Below are 22,193 nucleotides of genomic sequence, written 5' to 3' on the forward strand. Positions count from 1 at the left end.
AATGGAAGTCAATTTCAAGGTATGCAAGTTATCATAGTAACTCTAAACATAACCTGCTCCGGAGCAGTTCGTGTTACAGGGTTAGTTTACTTTCAGAGATTGTGGGCAGAGAGTGGGCTTGACGAATTTCATTATAGCATTATAACATAAAGCAATGATATTTTACAAATCAATGTTGTATTCTCATCCTACACATCAAGTCAAGTCATCTTAATTTATATAGCACTTTATACAATATACAGATTGTTTCAAAGCAGCTTTACAGTGATACACAGGAAAATGAAATGTGATTTCAGAGGCTGTGTTTAAGGACATGTTTGTATGCCCCTCCTGCGCTAACTTCCCTCCGCCTCGTTCACACAGAGCATACAAGGAGAAGCGACGACAGTGGAGATCGAGAGAGGCCAGGCCTGGATTTTATTTGATGTTTATGTTTTATAAACATGTTTTATTTGATGTGACAGCGGGGCTGGTTTTTGTATCTCAAGTCAACTCACATAACAACTTAAACTGTTTTGAACCCTTTTGAATTATAATAACGATTGCTCGTTTGGTGCCATGGCGTTAGCATTACTTATTTGCTATCATCTCTGTGCTATCTGAGCAAATCTAAAACTTTTAGATATAACAAGACGGTTCATTCATAATATTATTATAAAAATGGGAGAAAGTGCAAAGCGTGGTATGGCGGAATAAGTTGTGCTTTCTAAATAAAAGAGCCAATTGTCAATTGGTAAAGTCATTGTGTCACTGCAGAAGCTCTGGTTGCCATAGAAACATGACGCACGCTTGAGACTACACATGCGCTACTAGGAGTTTTGAAGTTTGTTTGCATTTACTGTAGCACACAATACAATACACAATACCTACATGAATCTATAATTACTGTCAAAAAAACAATAAAATATAGAAATACAATAAACTTATATAGAAAATAATCATCTGATTCCCCGCTGCACACAAAACCATGCATTGGTATCTAAACTTAAACAAAAAATACCATCTCCAAGTAAACAGACAGAGTGCTGCTTTTAGGTGTAATATAGGCTATAAAACCATGGCAAACATAGATATATTTTCAGCTATTAGGTTACTGCAGTGTGCGATCAATCTGCATTCAATTACCCTTGCAAGTCATTTGCTGATATATAGCATATCCTAATTCTATTTCAACATATGTGTTCTTGAAGCCTTGCCCTAGGTAGGAACTTATTTTAAAGTTGTTATTAAAAGCTACACCCAAACAAAGACAAATTATTTAGAGTCTGACACAGACGAGTTCATTGTAACATTGTGTGAAGTAGCTCTTAACGCACTCCATGATAATACTATACCACTCACACCACAGCAAAATCAGAAACTGAAGAGAAGAAACAAAATCACAATTGTTGCAGGTAAGAAAGTTGGCGTTAGTAGAAAAAGACAGTTAATCAACCAACAAGGAGGATTTCTGTTACCCTTTTTAAGTGTCGCAATTCCATTCATAACCAGTTTGATTACCTCTAAATAAGAGTATGCTGAGAAGATGCTTTTAGTACCACAGTACCAGCTGAATAAGCTCAAGACTGGCGGCCCCCGTGAATCTATTCAACAGGTCATGGAGAATGACTTGGACATGACCATAAGAAATATTCTGCACACACTCTCAGAAAAAAAAGTACAAAACGGTACCTTTAAGGAATAAAGCTTGTCACTGGGGTGGTACCAGGGTGTCCGCGCGGTAGTAAAAGGTAGTAAAAAGAATCTACCAAAATTAAGGCCCTTGAAAGGTAGTAAAAGGTAACAAACGCAATTTGACTTGGTAGTAAATTTTTCATCACCACCTCAATATATGAGTTTCCATTTTTTTGCTTAATATTTGTGTCTCCATGTTTTAACTTCATCTAGCATAATTAAAAAATATATACGGTGCTAACAGGACCTGAGCAGGGCTCGATATTAACGCTTGTCCGCTTGTCTGGGACAAGTAACGTTAAAAGAGAATTTTAATAGCCCGACCGGACAAGTAGCCTGATTAAACGTCAATAACAAAAAAAACAACAACAAAAAAAATTATAATAACTAGGGCATCACTAAAATGAGAGAATGATTGTGATTGTATTATATTTATTGTAAGTTGCGATCGATAGTGGATAATAAATGTATTACTGACGGTAACAAGGTTGCGCTGTTGAGGCTCGCGCAGCCTCTCGAGAAGAAATCCAAACAAATGTAAACTCAGTTAACAACCCACTGCCAGTGCCAAAATTCAAAATGTTTAATATTTGTAACATATGATACAGTTTAGCAACCTCACACGATGAGTGCTGTTTTCTTGAGTAACGTTACCTATCACGACTGAAAATGTGACATTGCTTTTAACAGTTAAATAAACAGTTCAAATTAAGTCACTTACATTTTAGACACAATATTGACTGTTTTTATTCTGTTTCAGCAGCAAATAGTTCCAAACAAAGATCACAGCAGAACCGTAACGCATCTCACAGCAACACTTAACCATGTTTCATTACTGAATGATTCATTTCAGCGTTGTGTACGAATTGGCCGAGTCAAAGATTCAATTGACCCATTCATAAACATCTGTCTCATTCTTGAATGAATCAGTTGTTTGAACGAATCATTTGAATGAATGACTCAATGACTCGCTCATTAAGACGGTTGCCTGCCGCCTCCTACTGGCGGTTTACTTTCATGTTTAAAACTATCATTCTTTCCAACGTTTCTTATTTGTATATTCAAAAATATTTAAAACGATCTCATATTCATAACAATATTTAATGCAGTTGTAAATTTTCAGTGTAAATTATTTAATTTGATCAGCCGTAGCTACCTAGGGTAACAACAGCCTTATATTATCTTATTAGGCTATTCCTAATTTCTAATATTCCTAATTCCTATTCCAATTTAATCTATTGATAAAATTTAAAACTAAAGATGAAGCATACATTTAATAAGAGGGGGGAGGGGGGGAATGCCCTTTAAAGGTGTATATATGACAATATGCAGATTTAAATATATCAGAGCTGACTGAACACAGATGAGGATATTTCTTCAGAATAAATTATATTTACAGCACACACACACCAAAAAAATTAAGATAAGGACAACTGAAACTCAACTCGACACTACAAAAAAAACAAAAACACATAATTGACAATGACAATACTTAATGATCACAATTAAACATTAGTGTACCTAATGTATGATGGGTGTGACAGTGTCACACTTATTATACCTTATAGTAAGTAGTGCTTTGCATACCCCTCCCACCCCCAAAAAAATGGCTGCTGCTTGATGTCGTGTTGGTAGTAAAAAATATTCTGGAGGTGGTAAAAAAGGTAGTAAAAGGTAGTAAATTAATCTCTATGATTCCTGCATATACCCTGGGTACCCTCAAAGGTACATTATTGTACCTTGAGTCAGAGGAGCAAATTTGTACCTTACTTGTTTGTACCTTCTAAGGGCCAATACTGTACCTTTGAGGATCAATAATGTACCTTAGACAAAGGTACAATAAAGTACCTCTGGAAAAAGGGTCCCATTAAGGTACCGCCCCAGTGACAAAGCCATTTTGTACCTTTAGGTGGCAAAAAAGTTCCTTTTTATTCCTTAAGGAGTGAAAGAAAATAAAGGCAAACAACAACTAACTGAATTTTAGACATTTATTTTTGTCCTTAAATGGAAAACAGTTTAATTCACAGATTCAATAATAATTCATCTCACAACCATACAATGTAACATCCCAAAATAAAATGCCACAATGTTTAGGATGTCATGTCTGATATAAAAAACATTTAAAAAAATTAAATACATTTTTTAAGAAGCATTTCACTGACGAACTGACAACTTCATACTGCCACTCCAAACACAAAATGAACAGCGATATCAGAGAATAGATGCATGGCAAGGAATAAATACAATGGAACCATTTATCTTTTCCTTCTTTCAATTTCATGAACATCACTAATAAGAACAGCAATATAGTGCAGAAAAACATAAGTTTATTATCAAAGACCAAGCAAAACACTTTAGCACACCACACCAAAGTAAAGAGAGTCACATAACGGATAAACTACATGACACTTGATGTGTTCTGGATTAAAAAACACAAGCTTTGAGCTCATCCACAACGCTCTCATGTGCATGAACAAGTCCGATGTGCTGGATTAACTTCATCAATGTGAAGGCTCTTCGAGAGGACAGCTGAATGGTGTAGGCATTGCGGTTGTTGATCAAGCTAAAATGTTGATTACCCTGGTCACACTAACAGGTAGAGGTGCACAATTGTACCTTAAAGATACATTTGTGTACTTTTAAGGGTACATATGCAAAAGTTTGTACCTTAGGGAACAAAAATGGACCTGTATTGTACCTCTTTTTCTAACAGTGCAGGACTGATCTGGAAACACATGGAAAGGCTAAGATGTACACACTTTTGTTTTACAGAGATTTTTAACACTTTAACACGCTAGACAATGTCCGCATCACATCAATGTCCGCATCACATCAAAGTCCACATCACTTTGTCAAACAAATATCTTCCCACACGATTACCAGACATAGAGAAATCACGTTTCACAAAATCCACATCTTCATGGAGAAACTCTGTCCGACTAACACTCTGTCTTTTCCTAAGTGCAAAAGTCAACTTTTCATTCATTTCAACGGGTCCTCTTGTTGGTGAGATACACATCACCTTACTACCGGTTCTAGGAGTCTTTGGAGCAGCCATTGTACCACTAGAGTTACAGAATGTAGTCTTGTTTTAATTACAGTATTCTAACCCTTATTTAAATATCATATTCAGTAGGCAGGACCTGTGGGCATGAACCAGCTAGAGACAAAAGGAGGCCAGGAAAAACAATTTGGCACAATCGTTTCCTGATCACACAACAAATGGTAATACATAAGAACATAAACACAGACAGACCGGAAGCGGAGGTCAAAACGTGACAACCACTCACCTGATGGGTCATTTATCAAGGACACCAAACGTATTGAAAAAGAAAATGGAGGCAACTTTCTACACTTCAAAAACAACATAATAAGTGGATTGAAAACCCCTGATCTGGCAGGAGAGTGACCATGTCTGTTTGAGATGTGCAAAATTATGCCTCAAAGAACTCAAAGGAATGGAGGTTGATGGGAGCTGGACAGTATATGTGGAAGAGTCATTTCATACCTCGTGCCATTAGAAGAAGAGCAAATAGAGGACATCCTAGCAGGGATGGAAATGGCCAAAGTGAAGCATCTACAGCGGTTGGACAATGAAACTGAAACACTGGCCAATATAGTGTTCGAGGTTTCACACCTATAAATGCATGGCCTGGTGGTCAATCTTCACTGGTTTTACTTTCCATCAGTAATATAAGATCTCTTGGGCAAAATAACTGGTGTTGCTTCCGTGATTCAACCATAACAGGGAAAAGCTTAATTTTCAAGTCTCCACCATCTCACTGAAGTATCTGTGACCAGGACAGCAAGTCTTTGTGGTGTATCGAGAGCAGTGTAATGTCGGCACACCACCACATAGGAGGAACCACGTCCAACAGAAGTAACTGCCGACGCAAAAGGAAGCTGTCTGAAAGGGATGTCTAGATACTAACCTGGATTATACCCAAAAATATATAAAACCACAGCTGCCCAACTCACTGCAGAATTAGATGCGCACCTCGACTCTCCTCACTGTAAAAAATAATCCTGTAAAAAAACAGTAAACTACTGGCAGCTGTGGTTGCCATTATCATACTGTTAAAATACGGTGTGTTACTGTTTTTGAAATTAACAGCTAAATACCGTTTTGACAACTACAGTATAAAACTGTAATTTTACAGCCCGGTATTTAACAGCTATATGCTGTAGTTGTCAAAACGGTATTTAGCTGTTAATTTCAAAAACAGTAACACACCGTATTTTAACAGTATGATAATGGCAACCACAGCTGCCAGTAGTTTACCATTTTTTTACAGTATAATTTTTTACAATGACACCCCAATAATTTCAATTCTAAATGCTATTATAACCCTGCACATTATTTTTGTCATGGATTACAAAAAAGGAATAAAGCCAAGTTAGGATTTTTTTTTTTTTATTCTGATACAACACCAGATAAATTCTGCTCAATTATTGTGAACTAAAACAGACAAATAAAAAAATATAATAATATAGTCGTCGAGTGATATTCAGTGCATAGAAATAAACACCCATCAAAATGCAAAAATAGCTTAAGAAAAAGCAAACAAATACACAATATATAGAATTGACTTACCTGTATATAAAATACAAATCTAGTCTCAAATGAGGCTTTAGCAAACATTAGCCCAAAAACAGTTGCACTAAAACAAAGTAATTATTTAAAATAATTAAATAATTAAAAAATAACCTCTTAAATCAGGCTTTAAAAAACACCAGCCCTTTTTAATATCTAAACAACTCTGTATAAACAAAATATAACACCAGGCCCACCATGTTTCTGAAAACAAACTGCATGTGTGGGGAGTGTCAGCTACATTTTAAATGAAGTGCCACTCAAAGTCCATAAGTCTTTTTAAAAGATTTGATACTTTGGTACTGACGGTTATGGTCTTCTTCTGCACGGTTTTCCCAGATTTTTTGGACATCACTTTTCCCCTTGCAGCCTTGGTCCCCTTTTCTGGATTAATTCCAACAAAACGTCTGAAAAATAAGAGGAGAATATCTTCAGTGAACAATGATTTAAAAGGAATAGTTCACCCAAAACAAGAATTTATCCCACAATTTACTCAACCTCAAAGTGTAAATGGCTTTCTTCTTCCAGCCAAACACAATAGAGTTATATTACATAACATCCTTCCCAGCTTTGTAATGGCACTGAACAATGCCAAGTTTTTGAAGCTCCAGTAACTGCATCAATCAATCATAAAAGTAATCGATATGAATCCAGTGGGGTTAATAAATGTCTTCTGAAGAAAAGCCATGCATTTTTGTAAGAAAGATATCTGTATTTTATAACTTTATAAAATATAATCACTGGCTTCTGGCATGGCCGTATGTGTGTTCATGATTGAGTTGAGTTCTGGTGGAAGGGTGTCCTCTGACCTGACGTATGGCGAAGACGTAGCGAAATATTAGGTTAGAATTGACGAATGCGGAAGTGCAGAGGATAGAGTAAAACAAAATGCCGGTCATGAATTAGAAGTCTAAAAAGAGACGTTTTGAAAGAAAAGGACTTTGATATAAGATTTCATATGTCGGGTAAGAGGTCATTTTTCTGCCGCAACTCGACTCTATCATGAACTCGCGTACGGCTGTTTCCGGAAGCCAGTGATTATAGTTTATAAAAGTTATAAACATGGATATTTTTGAGCTTCAAAAACTCAGGATCTATTTAATGCCATTGCAAAGCTGGGAAGCCAGTATATTATTTTATATAACTCTGACTGTGTTCGGCTCAAAGAAGAAAGTAATATACACCTAGGATGGCTTGAGGATTCCATTGTCACCATACTAATACTTACATATTATTTAGAAATAAATAAAATAAGTCCAAATTTGTTACCTTTGAAGGAATTCTAGTGTGGATGCTGCTTCCTCTTGGTACTGCAAATTAAAGATGTAATACAAAGAGAACAATGCAGCAAGTCCAGAGAGAAAAGTTGGCTGCACACCCTCGCAGATAATTCGGCCTTCCAGGCTGATCATCCATCGTTTCATCCATTGCCCCGGATTATCACCTGGACCATAAAGGAATGGATAAATTAATGTTTAATCATGATCTCTGGAGAGTTTGGTGTAGAAAAGGTAGTGAGAAATTAGTACATTATTTTATAACCTGAAAAAAGGCACACAATGTCATGTCTTACAAGATAACAAAACCTACAATATCTCTATAAAAATAAAAAAAGGAAAAGGAAAGGTTGTTTTAGTCTGTTTTTAACTTAATGCTAAGCCAGCCTCCGAGAGGGAAAAAAAGATTACAATACAATAAAGTGTAGTGATTGTGTTGTAAAGACTCAAACTTGGGTCTGATGAATAAAAACATGATTCAAAGACAGCAAACTCTAGAATGAAGCACATAAATGTGAAGCCTCTCATAATAGTAAAACTTGTGTGAGCCTTATTTTAAATTGCAGACATGTCTAATATGATATACTTACCAAGCAGGATCAAACGAGGACTCACAGGCAGGTTACCCGTCTTTTCGAGGTCAGCAGGAGTGGCACACATCTATTGTCAAAGATAACAATTTAAGACAACTGACTAATCTTAATGTGATACTTGCTGATAACCAATAATAGTCCATAATATTCTACAGAGGTAAAAGGCTTTTTGTACTCAGAACAGGAATAGTTGATCCAAAATGATCATTCTCTCATCATTTACTCACCTTTATGTTGATTCAAAAAATATGATATTTTGATGGGAGTAAATTATGAGAGGACTATCATGTTTGGTTGAACCATTCCTACACAGGTGTTTGTTGTAAGAACTAAAGATAAACTTACATTTTCTTGAAGAATGAGTTCATCTTGCTTTTCCATGAAGTGAGCCATTAGGAGTTGAACATGAATCGATGGGTTCATCTTTGGAAAGGATTGACTTGACTTCTGAGTTGGTAGGCTTGCTTTTAAAAAACTCTAAGATGTTCTTTCCACACTCCTCCATAGAAAGTTCAAGTGCACGCAGGACATTAATGTCAGTCAGAAGCTCAAAATGGGCGAACAGGCCTTTTTGAAAAAAGAGGTACGGCCACTTTTCCATCAACTCCGCAACAGAAGGTGCTGGCACACTATTTATTTGGCTCCGTTGCAGGCAGAAAGTTGTCTCCATCAGTTTTTCTACCTCAGCTTTCTCAGCTCCCTTTGCACCTTCTTGAGAGTATAGATCCTCCAGCTTCTGACGTTTAGTCTCAATGGAGACATCGGTCTCATCTAAAGGAAGATCAGGCTGAAACCGGGTGCAACCATATGTGTCAGTGGGTCCTCTTTTAACACCACTGCCAGCTGACCGGTGCTGTCGGAAGCTAGTGGTCCGGCTGAGGTTATCAATTCTATTCTTGATCTGGGCCAAAAGGGAGCTGTAACCTTCCCCTACAACTCGGCCATCATGAAGTTGATCTGCAAAGCTCTGGGGATATTGATGGACAATCGCTTTACAAATAGTAAGACACTGTGCACGTGTTGGGGTTGGCTCAAATTTTCTCATTTCATCTGCAAGCACCCTGACCATTTGTCGTCTTGCTGGTGGTGAAGGTCTCTTCCCAGAAGAGAGAGCAGACTGAATTTCTGCAGGCATGAGCTGCCATGGTACCTGAAAGGTATTTGACCACGATTTCCTAAAATGGGATGTAGATGGCCGACTGTCTTCAAGACTGCTTGATTCTCCATCAGTAGTTACCAACATAGAAGAGCATGGCTGTGGTGAGGAGCTCCCAGCTGATAAGGAAGGTGTGTACTGCATGCTGGTGAGATCCAAAGTGACCGTTTCTGACTCTATGAGTAATACAAAATATTGAACAGGTAGTTAAAATCCACATGATCTGTACAGACACAACATGATATATACAGAATCAAATTTATACAATTCCACACACGTTAACAATGGCCGGTTTTCTACAAATGTAGACATTGTTTACATCTAAAACTATTCACATTGTTCATGTTACTACTGGGGTGAGTGTGCAAGCAAGCAAACACATTTTTTAAGTGAAACTGAGTAACAACGCTCAAATCTGATGAATTGAAAATTATAACCCCATTAACATCTCTCAACAACCCACTTTTACATGTTCAGCCATTTTAAAATGAATAGAAATATAGATGAAGATGTGAGATTATAATTACCCATTTTAAAAGCATTGAGAAGTTTTCTGAGTTTTATAGTTGGTAGTATGTCACTGATGTCTTCTTGTTGAACAAACTGAAGATCATCTTTGGATTCCAATCCAGAGCCTACAAGTTTGTCAATCAAAAGCTGTGTGGTGTTCTCATCATTTGACGGCAAAGCCCTGAGGATGATTTGCCTCAGTTCTTCCACCAAGGCGGACATTGCTCTAAATTGAGACAAAAGAATGATGAAGAACTATTACAGACATATCAAACACTGTGTACTTTGACAATGGATAATAATCCAGAAGGTCATTCTGATTAACACAAGAGTAGGATCCATTCATTGGTGTCAAGCAATGAACACCCATGTCAGGGATACTGTAAGTTTGGAAAAGTTCTGTGATGAAGTACACTGAAGTATTGTGTATTACTGTCATCACAATCCTCCCCACAATAAGTCCCTCGTCAGTTTCATGAATGACAACATACATGTTTTTTTTGTATGTTGTGCCTTTCACAGTTGCCTCATGAGAAACCAAAGAATTTTCAGGCTGAAAATCATATCCAGATACAGACTCTCTTATGACATCATTGTAGTCACTCACCACAAACTCTGTTGCCTTTTCTGCTACAATAGCAGGAGGGAAGAGCTCACCAGCACGAAGAAACGCCTGCAGAAGCTGATGTCTTTCTGAGAGAGTAAAGCACAGATTTTTAAAGTTATGTAGTTTTCTTACACACTGTTTGAAATACATGTGCTTACTTTCGAATCTTAATGTCCACAAACGGATGAGTGGTCCAAAATGAATAATGAGCTCTGGGTAATGGCTAAGGTAATGATGTTTAGGTCTGAGAGAGTAAGTGGGAAATATGTGTTTCCTAAAATGTAGGTACTCATCAATTAAAACTCTCAAATACCCTATCTGACCACTGTAAATGGCTGGTGCACAAACAAGTGCAACAATTTCCCTTAACAGTAAAATTAGTTGCCAAACTTCATTCACACCAGGTGATTCAATTTTGTCTCCAATTAACATGGGCAGCATCCTCAAAAAACACCAGTTCTGTACAGCATGCCCACTTAGCTTCTCACTTCCTGGGTTAATCTCACACGGTCTGTCACAGTTGTCATTACCTAGAAACTTGAACTGACTAATCCTTCGATTCAATTCCAGGTACGTGAACTGTCTGTCAACCTTTACAAGATGTTGTATACATAAAGCAAGGTCATATGACACAACACCTTCAAACAAATCGTGTCCAAGGCACGGGGGCAACCCTGGCTGAGAGACATGATAGAAGGAGAGCTCATTGAACAATGTGTCAAACTTGATGCCTCCACTATGGGCCAAACCCTTATCAAGGTTCTCAACATGATGTTTGTAAGACTCCGCTGTACGAAATCTGGCTCTGGAAAGTGGATTTTCCTGAAAAGTAAATTTGTCAATTTCGCAATATCTGCAAAAATATCTACTTCCGCTGAAATTCTCCAGAAACCCACCAATGCCATGTGAGCCTAAATTGTCACCAGCTATTGCCTGCAAGATTCCTTTAACATTCAGTCCGTCTGGAAAATCTACGCCTGTAGTCTCAAGGTCTTTAAGGTCATTGACTAAGCACCTCATGACCAATTCTTGACCAAAGTACTTAAAGTCTTGTTCTCTGCAGAGAAACACCAGTTGCATTTGGTCAGTACTTGACCTATTATGAGGAAATAGATCTGCTAATGTGAGGTACATAGCTAGAATTTTATGCTTTTTCTTCCCAGACCCAAGAGGGTTTGCAACCTCAAAAGCATCTTGATATAAGACCAAGCCTAATGCAGATTCATCTGCGTGATGCAAGTTTGCAGTTATGTTTTCACCATCCCACACATCCTTTAAAATGTCCTTCAACTGGACACGACTGTGCACATCATTGTACTGTTCTCGTACAGACTTGCAGTGAAGAAGAGATTCAAATGTTTTTTTTACTGGTACATACTGCACAAAACACTCTTTACCTGCTTCATTCTGCCCTAGGCGAATAGGCACAGGCTCAACATAATGAAAGCTTTTCTTGAAAAATGTTTTTCTTCGCTGATCTGATCTTAATGTATGGCTATTACAGGATGTAAAAAGATCTTCAGCTTTAAGATCGTCAAGTACCATTTTTATCATTGCTTCTGGAACATTAAGTGAGATCAACTTTTCCTGAAGTCTGAAAAGCAAATGAGACTGATTGATTTCATGTATTGACTGCATGTCTTCAATGATTGTCTGAATGACTGAGGCTGGAAGCAATAGCTTGGCTTGTAATTTCAAATAGAACAGAGCAAGATTCCTTAAAAACAAAGGGTTGTCAACATTTTCAGGACTAACATCTGGCTCCTCATCATTTTCATCAGCATCAGTCTGTGAATCAGACTGAACATCAATGTCTTGAATCTGAGAGCAGCTGGCTTCAGGGTTTGCTGTAATGGAGTCAATTAGGCCTCCTATATTTTTGTTATGTTTTCTGGTCAAATGAGAGGTAAATGTTGATTTAACAGTAAATGTTTTACCACACTGCTTGAAAGGGCATGTGACTTTTCATCCCTCTTTAATGTGCATTTTGACATGAGAAATAAACTCGGGTAAAGAAGAACTTTTGGACCTACACAAACCAACATGACATTCCAAGGAAAGTGTAGTGCACATTGTGGTTTCTGCCCTATATCCTGCATGGTGTCTGTACACGTGAGATTTCAAACCAGCATTTTTTTTAAACTTCCTATTACAGTTAGGTATGCAGCAACGAAATACAATATTTGAGACATTGCTGTGTATTTTCATATGTTTCACATAGATCACAGGGGTATCACATGTTTTATCGCAGAGCTGACAAGGAAACATGTTGTAAAGAACAGATCTAGATTCTCTATTTAATAACTAGCGAAGTTAGATACGTTAAAATACGTTATAAAATGGCTGAAACATATGCAGTTTAAGACGCTGTTATGCTGCTATTAGTTCTGCAAAAAAGCCAGCAGCGGTTTGAATAGGCACCTTTACAGTAATTAGACAATAATTTAAAATGTTGTTGTTGTAATACCTCATTTACCATTTACTGACAAAAAAGATTTACACATGTGCCCGTTTCATAAACACTAATAATTCAAAACTCAAACTTCATCATCCACTTGCATGCTTGACATAGCCTACAAACGCGTTATGAGTGTGCGTGCAAATCTTACCCGTTCACTAACCGGATTCACTGGATCTTTCTTTCTACATTGCTATTTTATAAGTAGGCTAAGTTACTTGATAATAGGGCGATTAAAATAAGCGCGGAGCACCGACAGATAATTGGTCTGTCTCTAGATAATGTCTCTCATGGACTGAATGCGCACGTTAACATTATCACACAAGAAAAAGAAAAAAAATACCTATTGAATTCTCTACCGAAGCCATCGATTTTCACTGCGGTCAAGCCAGCCGTGGTTTGAAAATACACGGTCAAGCCAGCCGCCAAAAAAAAAAAACGTGTGCGCCTATTACTGTGAATACGGTAATTTCAGTAACAGCAGAGAGAACGCGCTTTCAGAGCGCTTGAGTTGCCCAGATCTCTCTCTCTCTCTCTCTCTCTCTCTCTCTCTCTCTCTCTCTCTCTCTCTTTATCTTTTTTCTTTTTTTCTCTTTCTCTCTCTCTTTCTTTTTTGTTTTTCTATCTATCTATCTATCTATCTATCTATCTATCTATCTATCTTTTTTCTTTCTTTTCTCTCTCTCTCTTTCTTTCTTTCTTTCTTTTTTCTATCTTTTTCTTATCTATCTATCTTTTTCTTTCTTTTTTCTCTTTCTTTTTTTCTCTTTCTCTTTTCTTTTTGTCTTCTTTTTTCTATCTTTTTCTTCTCTCTCTTTCTTTTTTCTTTTTCTATCTATCTATCTATCTATCTATCTGTCTTTTTTCTTTCTTTTCTCTCTCTCTCTTTCTTTCTTTTTTCTTTTTCTATCTTTTTCTTCATCTATCTATCTATCTATCTATCTATCTATCTATCTATCTATCTATCTATCTATCTATCTATCTGTGAGAGACGATATAATAAGATGCCGTATTTTGAGAGTTTTTGTACTTTACTCTGTTATCCTTTTAATTTACACTCATGTTGTCTTTGCAAGTTGTGTATTTCTTTGACTAATGTTTTTTTTTTCTTTATAGGTCACATCTAGAGAATTTTTATGTAGAGGTTTACAACATAATTATTTGCAAAAAAAAGCAGTAAAATAAAGTATACATTCTTTCTAAATACATCTTTTTTGTTTTCATATATATTTTTTACTACATTAAAAGTTTCTGAAATTCAATGTCACATTTTACTGTAGCATTTTGGAGATACGTCAATTTATTCGACTTCAGAGGCCTATAAAGACCTCATTTCTAATAAGTAGAAAAAACTAATGGTCAGTTCTTATAGGGGACGTCCCATACAGTATGCACACCTTATATCAAAGCATTTTACTGTAGCGTTTTGGAGTTTTGTCACATTTTACTACTTTAGAGGCCTATAAAGACCTCATTTCTAATAAGTAGAAAAAACTAATGGTCAGTTCTTATAGGGGACGTCCCATACAGTATGCACACCTTATATCAAAGCATTTTACTGTAGCGTTTTGGAGTTTTGTCACATTTTACTACTTTAGAGGCCTATAAAGACCTCATTTCTAATAAGTAGAAAAAACTAATGGCCATTTCTTATAGGGGACGTCCCATACGGTATGCACACCTCATATCAAAACATTTTACTGCAGCATTTTGGAGTTTTGTCACATTTTACTACTTCAGAGACCTATAAAGACCTTATTTCAAATAAGTAGAAAAAACTAATGGTCAGTTCTTATAGGGGACGTCCCATACAGTATGCACACCTCATATCAAAATATTTTACTGCAGCATTTTGGAGTTATTTCACATTTTACTACTCCAGAGGCACATAAAGACCTTATTTCTAATAAGTAGAAAAAAACGAATGGTAAGTTCTTATAGGGGACGTCCCATGCAGTATGCACGCCTCATATCAAAACATTTTACAGCAGCATTTTGGAGTTTTGTCAAATTTTACAACTTCAGAGGCCCATAAACACCTCATTTCTAATAGGTAGAAAAAACTAATGGTCAGTTCTTATAGGGGACGTCCCATACAGTATGCACACCTCATATCAAAGCATTTTACTGTAGCGTTTTGGAGTTTTGTCACATTTTACTACTTTAGAGGCCTTTGAAGACCTAATTTCTAATAAGTAGAAAAAACTAATGGCCATTTCTTATAGGGGACACCCCATACAGTATGCACGCCTCATATCAAAACATTTTACTGCAGCATTTTGGAGTTATTTCACATTTTACTACTTCAGAGGCCTATAAAGACCTTATTTCTAATAAGTAGAAAAAACTAATGGCCATTTCTTATAGGGGACGTCCCATACAGTATACACGACTCATATCAAAGCATTTTACTGTAGCATTTTGGAGTTTTGTAACATTTTACTACTTCAGAGGCCTATAAAGACCTCATTTCTAATAAGTAGAAAAAACTAATGGTCAGTTCTTATAGGGGACGTCCCATACAGTATGCACACCTCATATCAAAGCATTTTACTGTAGCGTTTTGGAGTTTTGTCACATTTTACTACTTTAGAGGCCTATAAAAACCTAATTTCTAATAAGTAGTAAAAAAACTAATGGCCATTTCTTATAGGGGACGTCCCATACAGTATGCACACCTCATATCAATACATTTTACTGCAGCATTTTGGAGTTTTGTAACATTTTACTACTTCAGAGGCCTATAAAGACCTCATTTCTAATAAGTAGAAAAAACTAATGGTCAGTTCTTATAGGGGACGTCCCATACAGTATGCACACCTCATATCAAAGCATTTTACTGCAGCATTTTGGAGTTATTTCACATTTTACTACTTCAGAGGCCCATAAACACCTCATTTCTAATAAGTAGAAAAAACTAATGGTCAGTTCTTATAGGGGACGTCCCATACGGTATGCACACCTCATATCAAAACATTTTACTGTAGCGTTTTGGAGTTTTGTCACATTTTACTACTTCAGAGGCCCATAAACACCTCATTTCTAATAAGTAGAAAAAACTAATGGTCAGTTCTTATAGGGGACGTCCCATACGGTATGCACACCTCATATCAAAGCATTTTACTGCAGCATTTGGGAGTTTTGTCACATTTTACTACTTCAGAGGCCTATAAAGACCTAATTTCTAATAAGTAGAAAAAACTAATGGTCAGTTCTTATAGGGGACGTCCCATACGGTATGCAAACCTCATATCAAAGCATTTTACTGCAGCATTTTGGAGTTGTGTCACATTTTACTACTTCAGAGGCCCATAAACACCTCATTTCTAATAAGTAGAAAAAAATAATGGTCAGTTCTTATAGGGGACGTCCCATACGGTATGCACACCTCATATCAAAGCATTTTACTGTAGCGTTTTGGAGTTGTCACATTTTACTACTTTAGAGGCCTATAAAAACCTAATTTCTAATAAGTAGAAAAAACTAATGGTCAGTTTTTACAGGGGACGTCCCATACAGTATGCACACCTCATATCAAAGCATTTTACTGCAGCATTTTGGAGTTATTTCCCATTTTACTACTTTAGAGGCCTATAAAGACCTCATTTCTAATAAGTAGAAAAAACTAATGGTCAGTTCTTATAGGGGACGTCCCATACGGTATGCACACCTCATATCAAAACATTTTACTGTAGCATTTTGGAGTTATGTCACATTTTACTACTTCAGAGGCCCATAAACACCTTATTTCTAATAAGTAGAAAAAACGAATGGTCAGTTATTATAGGGGATGTCCCATACGGTATGCACACCTCATATCAAAGCATTTTACTGTAGCGTTTTGGAGTTTTGTCACATTTTACTACTTTAGAGGCCTATAAAAACCTAATTTCTAATAAGTAGAAAAAAGTAATGGTCAGTTTTTACAGGGGACGTCCCATACGGTATGCACACCTCATATCAAAACATTTTACTGCAGCATTTTGGAGTTTTGTCAAATTTTACAACTTCAGAGGCCCATAAACACCTCATTTCTAATAAGTAGAAAAAACTAATGGTCAGTTCTTATAGGGGACGTCCCATACAGTATGCACACCTCATATAAAAGCATTTTACTGTAGCGTTTTGGAGTTTTGTCACATTTTATTACTTTAGAGGGCTATAAAGACCTTATTTCTAATAAGTAGAAAAAACTAATGGTCAGTTCTTATAGGGGACGTCCCATACAGTATGCACACCTCATATCAATACATTTTACTGCAGCATTTTGGAGTTTTGTAACATTTTACTACTTCAGAGGCCTATAAAGACCTCATTTCTAATAAGTAGAAAAAACTAATGGTTAGTTCTTATAGGGGACGTCCCATACGGTATGCACACCTCATATCAAAGCATTTTACTGCAGCATTTTGGAGTTTTGTCAAATTTTACAACTTCAGAGGCCCATAAACACCTCATTTCTAATAGGTAGAAAAAACTAATGGTCAGTTCTTATAGGGGACGTCCCATACAGTATGCACACCTCATATCAAAGCATTTTACTGTAGCGTTTTGGAGTTTTGTCACATTTTACTACTTTAGAGGCCTATAAAGACCTCATTTCTAATAAGTAGAAAAACTAATGGTCAGTTCTTATAGGGGACGTCCCATACAGTATGCACACCTTATATCAAAGCATTTTACTGTAGCGTTTTGGAGTTTTGTCACATTTTACTACTTTAGAGGCCTATAAAGACCTCATTTCTAATAAGTAGAAAAAACTAATGGTCAGTTCTTATAGGGGACGTCCCATACGGTATGCACACATCATATCAAAACATTTTACTGTAGCATTTTGGAGTTTTGTCACATTTTACTACTTCAGAGGCCCATAAACACCTCATTTCTAATAAGTAGAAAAAAATAATGGTCAGTTCTTATAGGGGACGTCCCATACGGTATGCACACCTCATATCAAAGCATTTTACTGTAGCGTTTTGGAGTTTTGTCACATTTTATTACTTTAGAGGCCTATAAAAACCTAATTTCTAATAAGTAGAAAAAAGTAATGGTCAGTTTTTTACAGGGGACGTCCCATACAGTATGCACACCTCATATCAAAGCATTTCACTGTAGCGTTTTGGAGTTTTGTCACATTTTACTACTTTAGAGGCCTATAAAAACCTAATTTCTAATAAGTAGAAAAAACTAATGGCCATTTCTTATTGGGGACGTCCCATACAGTATGCACACCTCATATCAATACATTTTACAGCAGCATTTTGGAGTTTTGTAACATTTGACTACTTCAGAGGCCTATAAAGACCTCATTTCTAATAAGTAGAAAAAACTAATGGTCAGTTCTTATAGGGGACGTCCCATACGGTATGCACACCTCATATCAAACTATTTTACTGCAGCATTTTGGAGTTATGTCAAATTTTACTACTTTAGAGGCCTATAAAAACCTAATTTCTAATAAGTAGAAAAAAGTAATGGTCAGTTTTTACAGGGGACGTCCCATACAGTATGCACACCTCATATCAAAGCATTTTAATGCAGCATTTTTGAGTTATTTAACATTTTACTACCTTAGAGGTGTATAAAGACCTCATTTCCAATAATTAGACCACAGCCAGGACTGCCTCCCATGGCGGCGACGCAGGAGGCAGTAGCCATGGAGTGAAGAGTCCAGACGCCACCATGGGGACTGCCGGTGGTGACGACAGTGATGGATGTGGAGCACACCGCGTAGCCAGAGAAGCCATGAGGCAGTGAGACACAAAGACCTATGCGACCGTGGCTGGGCCGCAGCGACGACCCCCTGAGGTGGAAGCAGGGATCCTGAGGTTAGAGGCTGAGCTGGAGCGACCATATGTGAAGGTGGAGCCTGAGGGAGTGCGGGGCTAGCCAAAGCTGAAGAGGTGGAGGGCCACAGGGCAACAAATGGGCCACAAGTCCATGGCAAAAGTGGTGCGATGACCAACCCAAGTGGAGCCGACGTAGCCCGGCGAGGCCGAATGGCCAATGGTTCACGTTGGAGTGGAGGGTGGTAAGAGCACAGGAGCCAGGGCGATGGGTAGAGGTGGAGTGGAGGCGGTGCACTCAGAGGCTGGAGGCGGAGCCACAGTCTCCACACTCCCAGGAGGAGATGGCTCCCAGCAGGCCCAAGATGTAGCCGTGCCACTGAGAGGAGGCTGAGATGCACTGCGGGACAAATGGGAGGAGGAGATGACTGGGTGGCAGGAGTGTCTTGGGACTGCAGAAACATACAGATACTGAGGAAACATACACATTTATTACAAGTGGTTTGGAGAGGTGGTGGGAGAGGGAGGTTGGACGGGACAAGTGAATTCATTCTCGCTGCTTTCGGTGGGCTCATGCTGCTGATCCTCACAGTCTGGGTGATCTTGGCTGGGAACTGGGTTGTGAGTGGGACTGGCGTTGTTGTCCACAGTTACGACGGTGAGTGGCGTCACAAGCATTCACAAGATGCCAGCAACCACTCCACAAATTCTGAATTTCTACTTATTTAAAATGAGGTCTTTATAAGCCTCTGAAGTAGTAAAATGTGACATAACTCCAAAATGCTGCAGTAAAATGTTTTGATATGAGGTATGCACACTATATGGGACGTCCCCAATTAGAACTGACCATTAGTTTTATCTACTTATTAGAAATTCGGTCTTTCTAGGCCTCTGAAGTAGTAAAATGTGACATACCTCCAAAACGCCACAGTAAAATGGTTTTATATGAGGTGTGCATACTGTATGGGACGTCCCCTGTAAAAACTGACCATTACTTTTTTCTACTTATTAGAAATGAGGTATTTATAGGCCTCTAAAATAGTCTAATTCGACATAACTCCAAAATGCTGCAATAAAATGCTTTGATATGAGGTATGCATACTATATGGGACGTCCCCTATAAGAACTGACCATTACTTTTTTCTACTTTTTAGAAATGTGACCCTGGACCACAAAACCAGTCTTATGTGTATTTTTTCTAAAATTGAGATTTATACATCATCTGAAAGCTGAATACACAATCTTTCCATTGATGTATGGTTTATTAGGATAGGACAATATTTGTCCGAGAAACAACTATTTGAAAATCTGGAATCTGAGGGTGCAAAAAAATCGGAATATTGAGAAAATCGCCTTTAAAGTTGTCCATTTCTATTGGCGATAGTGCTGCATCCATTCACAAAAATAAATGTTTTATATATTTAAGGTGGGAAATTTACAAAATATCTTCATGGAACATGATCTTTACTTAATATGATTTTTGACATAAAAGAAAAATCTATAATTTTGACCCATACAATGTTTTGTTGGCTATTGCCACAAATATACCCGTGCAACATAAGACTGGTTTTGTGATCCAGGGTCACAAATGAGGTCTTTATAGGCTTCTGAAGTAGTAAAATGTGAAGTAACTCCAAATTGCTGCAGTAAAATGTTTTGATATGAGGTGTGCATACTGTATGGGACGTCCCCTATAAGAACTGACCTCTACTTATTAGAAATAAGGTCTTTATAGGCCTCTGAAGTAGTAAAATGTGACATAACTCCAAAATGCTGCAGTAAAATGCTTTGATATGAGGTGTGCATATTGTATGGGACGTCCCCAATAAGATCTGACCGTTAGTTTTTTCTACTTATTAGAAATGAGGTGTTTATAGGCCTCTGAAGTAGTAAAATGTGAAGTAACTCCAAATTGCTGCCGTAAAATGTTTTGATATGAGGCGTGCATACTGTATGGGACGTCCCCTATAAGAAATGGCCATTCTTTTTTTCTACTTATTAGAAATGAGGTCTTTCTAGGCCTCTAAAGTAGTCAAATGTGACAAAACTCCAAAATGCTGTAGTAAAATGTTTTGATATGATGTGTGCATACTGTATGGGATGTCCCCTATAAGAACTGACCATTAGTTTTCTCTACTTATTAGAAATGAGGTCTTTATAGGCCTCTGAAGTAGTAAAATGTGACATATCTCCAAAATGCTACAGTAAAATGGTTTGATATGAGGAATGCATACTGTATGGGACGTCCCCTATAAGAAATGGCCATTCGTTTTTTCTACTTATTAGAAATTAGGTCTTTACAGGCCTCTAAAGTAGCAAAATGTGACATGACTCCAAAATGCTACAGTAAAATGTTTTGATATGAGGCGTGTATACTGTATGGGACGTCCCCTATAAGAAATGGCCATCAGTTTTTTCTACTTTTTAGAAATGAGAACTTTATAGGCCTCTAAAGTAGTGACATAACTCCAAAATGCTACAGTAAAATGGTTTGATATGAGGTATGCATACTGTATGGGACGTCCCCTATAAGAAATGGCCATTAGTTGTTTCTACTTTTTACTAATGAGGTCTTTATAGACCTCTAAAATAGTAAAATGTAACATATCTCCAAAATGCTACAGTAAAATGTTTTGATATGAGGTGTGCATACTGTATGGGACGTCCCCTATAAGAACTGACCATTAGTTTTTTCTACTTATTAGAAATAAGGTCTTTATAGGCCTCTAAAGTAGTAAAATGTGACAAAACTCCAAAACGCTACAGTAAAATGCTTTGATATGAGGTGTGCATACTATATGGGACATCCCATATAATAGCTGACCATTAGTTTTTTCTACTTATTAGAAATGAGGTGTTTATAGGCCTCTGAATTAGTAAAATGTGACATGACTCCAAAATGCTGCAGTAAAATTCTTTGATATGAGGTATGCATATTGTATGGGACGTCCCCTATAAGAACTGACCATTACTTTTTGCTACTAATTAGAAATGAGGTGTTTATAGGCAACTGAAGTAGTAAAATATGACATATCTCCAAAATGCTACAGTAAAATGTTTTGATATGAGGTGTGCATAACGTATGGGACGTCCCCTATAAGGACTGACCATTAGTTTTTTCTACTTATTAGAAATGAGGTCTTTATAGGCCTCTGATAGTAAAATGTGACATATCTCCAAAATGCTACAGTAAAATGTTTTGATATGAGGTATGCATACTGTATGGGATGTCCCCTATAAGAAATGGCCATTCGTTTTTTCTACTTATTAGAAATTAGGTCTTTACAGGCCTCTAAAGTAGCAAAATGTGAAATGACTCCAAAATGCTACAGTAAAATGTTTTGATATGAGGCGTGTATACTGTATGGGACGTCCCCTATAAGAAATGGCCATCAGTTTTTTTTCTACTTTTTAGAAATGAGAACTTTATAGGCCTCTAAAGTAGTGACATAACTCCAAAATGCTACAGTAAAATGGTTTGATATGAGGTATGCATACTGTATGGGACGTCCCCTATAAGAAATGGCCATTAGTTGTT

The 22,193-nt window shown here is 37.2% G+C and overlaps 2 protein-coding genes across 3 annotated transcripts in view; one reads left to right on the forward strand and one right to left on the reverse strand.

Annotated features, from left to right (window-relative positions):
- Nucleotides 1-22,193, forward strand: part of LOC309503416 (uncharacterized protein) — a 166,689-nt gene that overhangs the window by 122,466 nt on the left and 22,030 nt on the right. The gene's annotated exons all lie outside the window — the stretch shown is intronic.
- LOC309503413 (uncharacterized protein) overlaps nucleotides 5,711-22,193 on the reverse strand; it is a 25,107-nt gene continuing 8,624 nt past the window's right edge. Inside the window, exons 2-7 of one of the 2 annotated variants that reach the window (XM_082176230.1) lie at nucleotides 10,412-10,497; nucleotides 9,822-10,030; nucleotides 8,484-9,470; nucleotides 8,136-8,205; nucleotides 7,538-7,712; nucleotides 5,711-6,675 (exon numbers count right to left, since the gene is read on the reverse strand). In XM_082176230.1, coding sequence (XP_082032356.1) covers nucleotides 6,513-6,675; nucleotides 7,538-7,712; nucleotides 8,136-8,205; nucleotides 8,484-8,561 — 486 coding nt within the window. In that variant the 5' untranslated portion in view covers nucleotides 8,562-9,470; nucleotides 9,822-10,030; nucleotides 10,412-10,497 and the 3' untranslated portion in view covers nucleotides 5,711-6,512. Of the gene's footprint in view, nucleotides 6,676-7,537; nucleotides 7,713-8,135; nucleotides 8,206-8,483; nucleotides 9,471-9,821; nucleotides 10,031-10,411; nucleotides 11,756-22,193 lie in introns of those variants that run through there. The other variant, XR_014207634.1, reaches the window with a different exon arrangement.

This window comes from Leuciscus leuciscus, assembly GCF_965113295.1.
Source record: "Leuciscus leuciscus genome assembly, chromosome: 7".
In the NCBI taxonomy this organism is placed as follows: domain Eukaryota; kingdom Metazoa; phylum Chordata; class Actinopteri; order Cypriniformes; family Leuciscidae; genus Leuciscus; species Leuciscus leuciscus.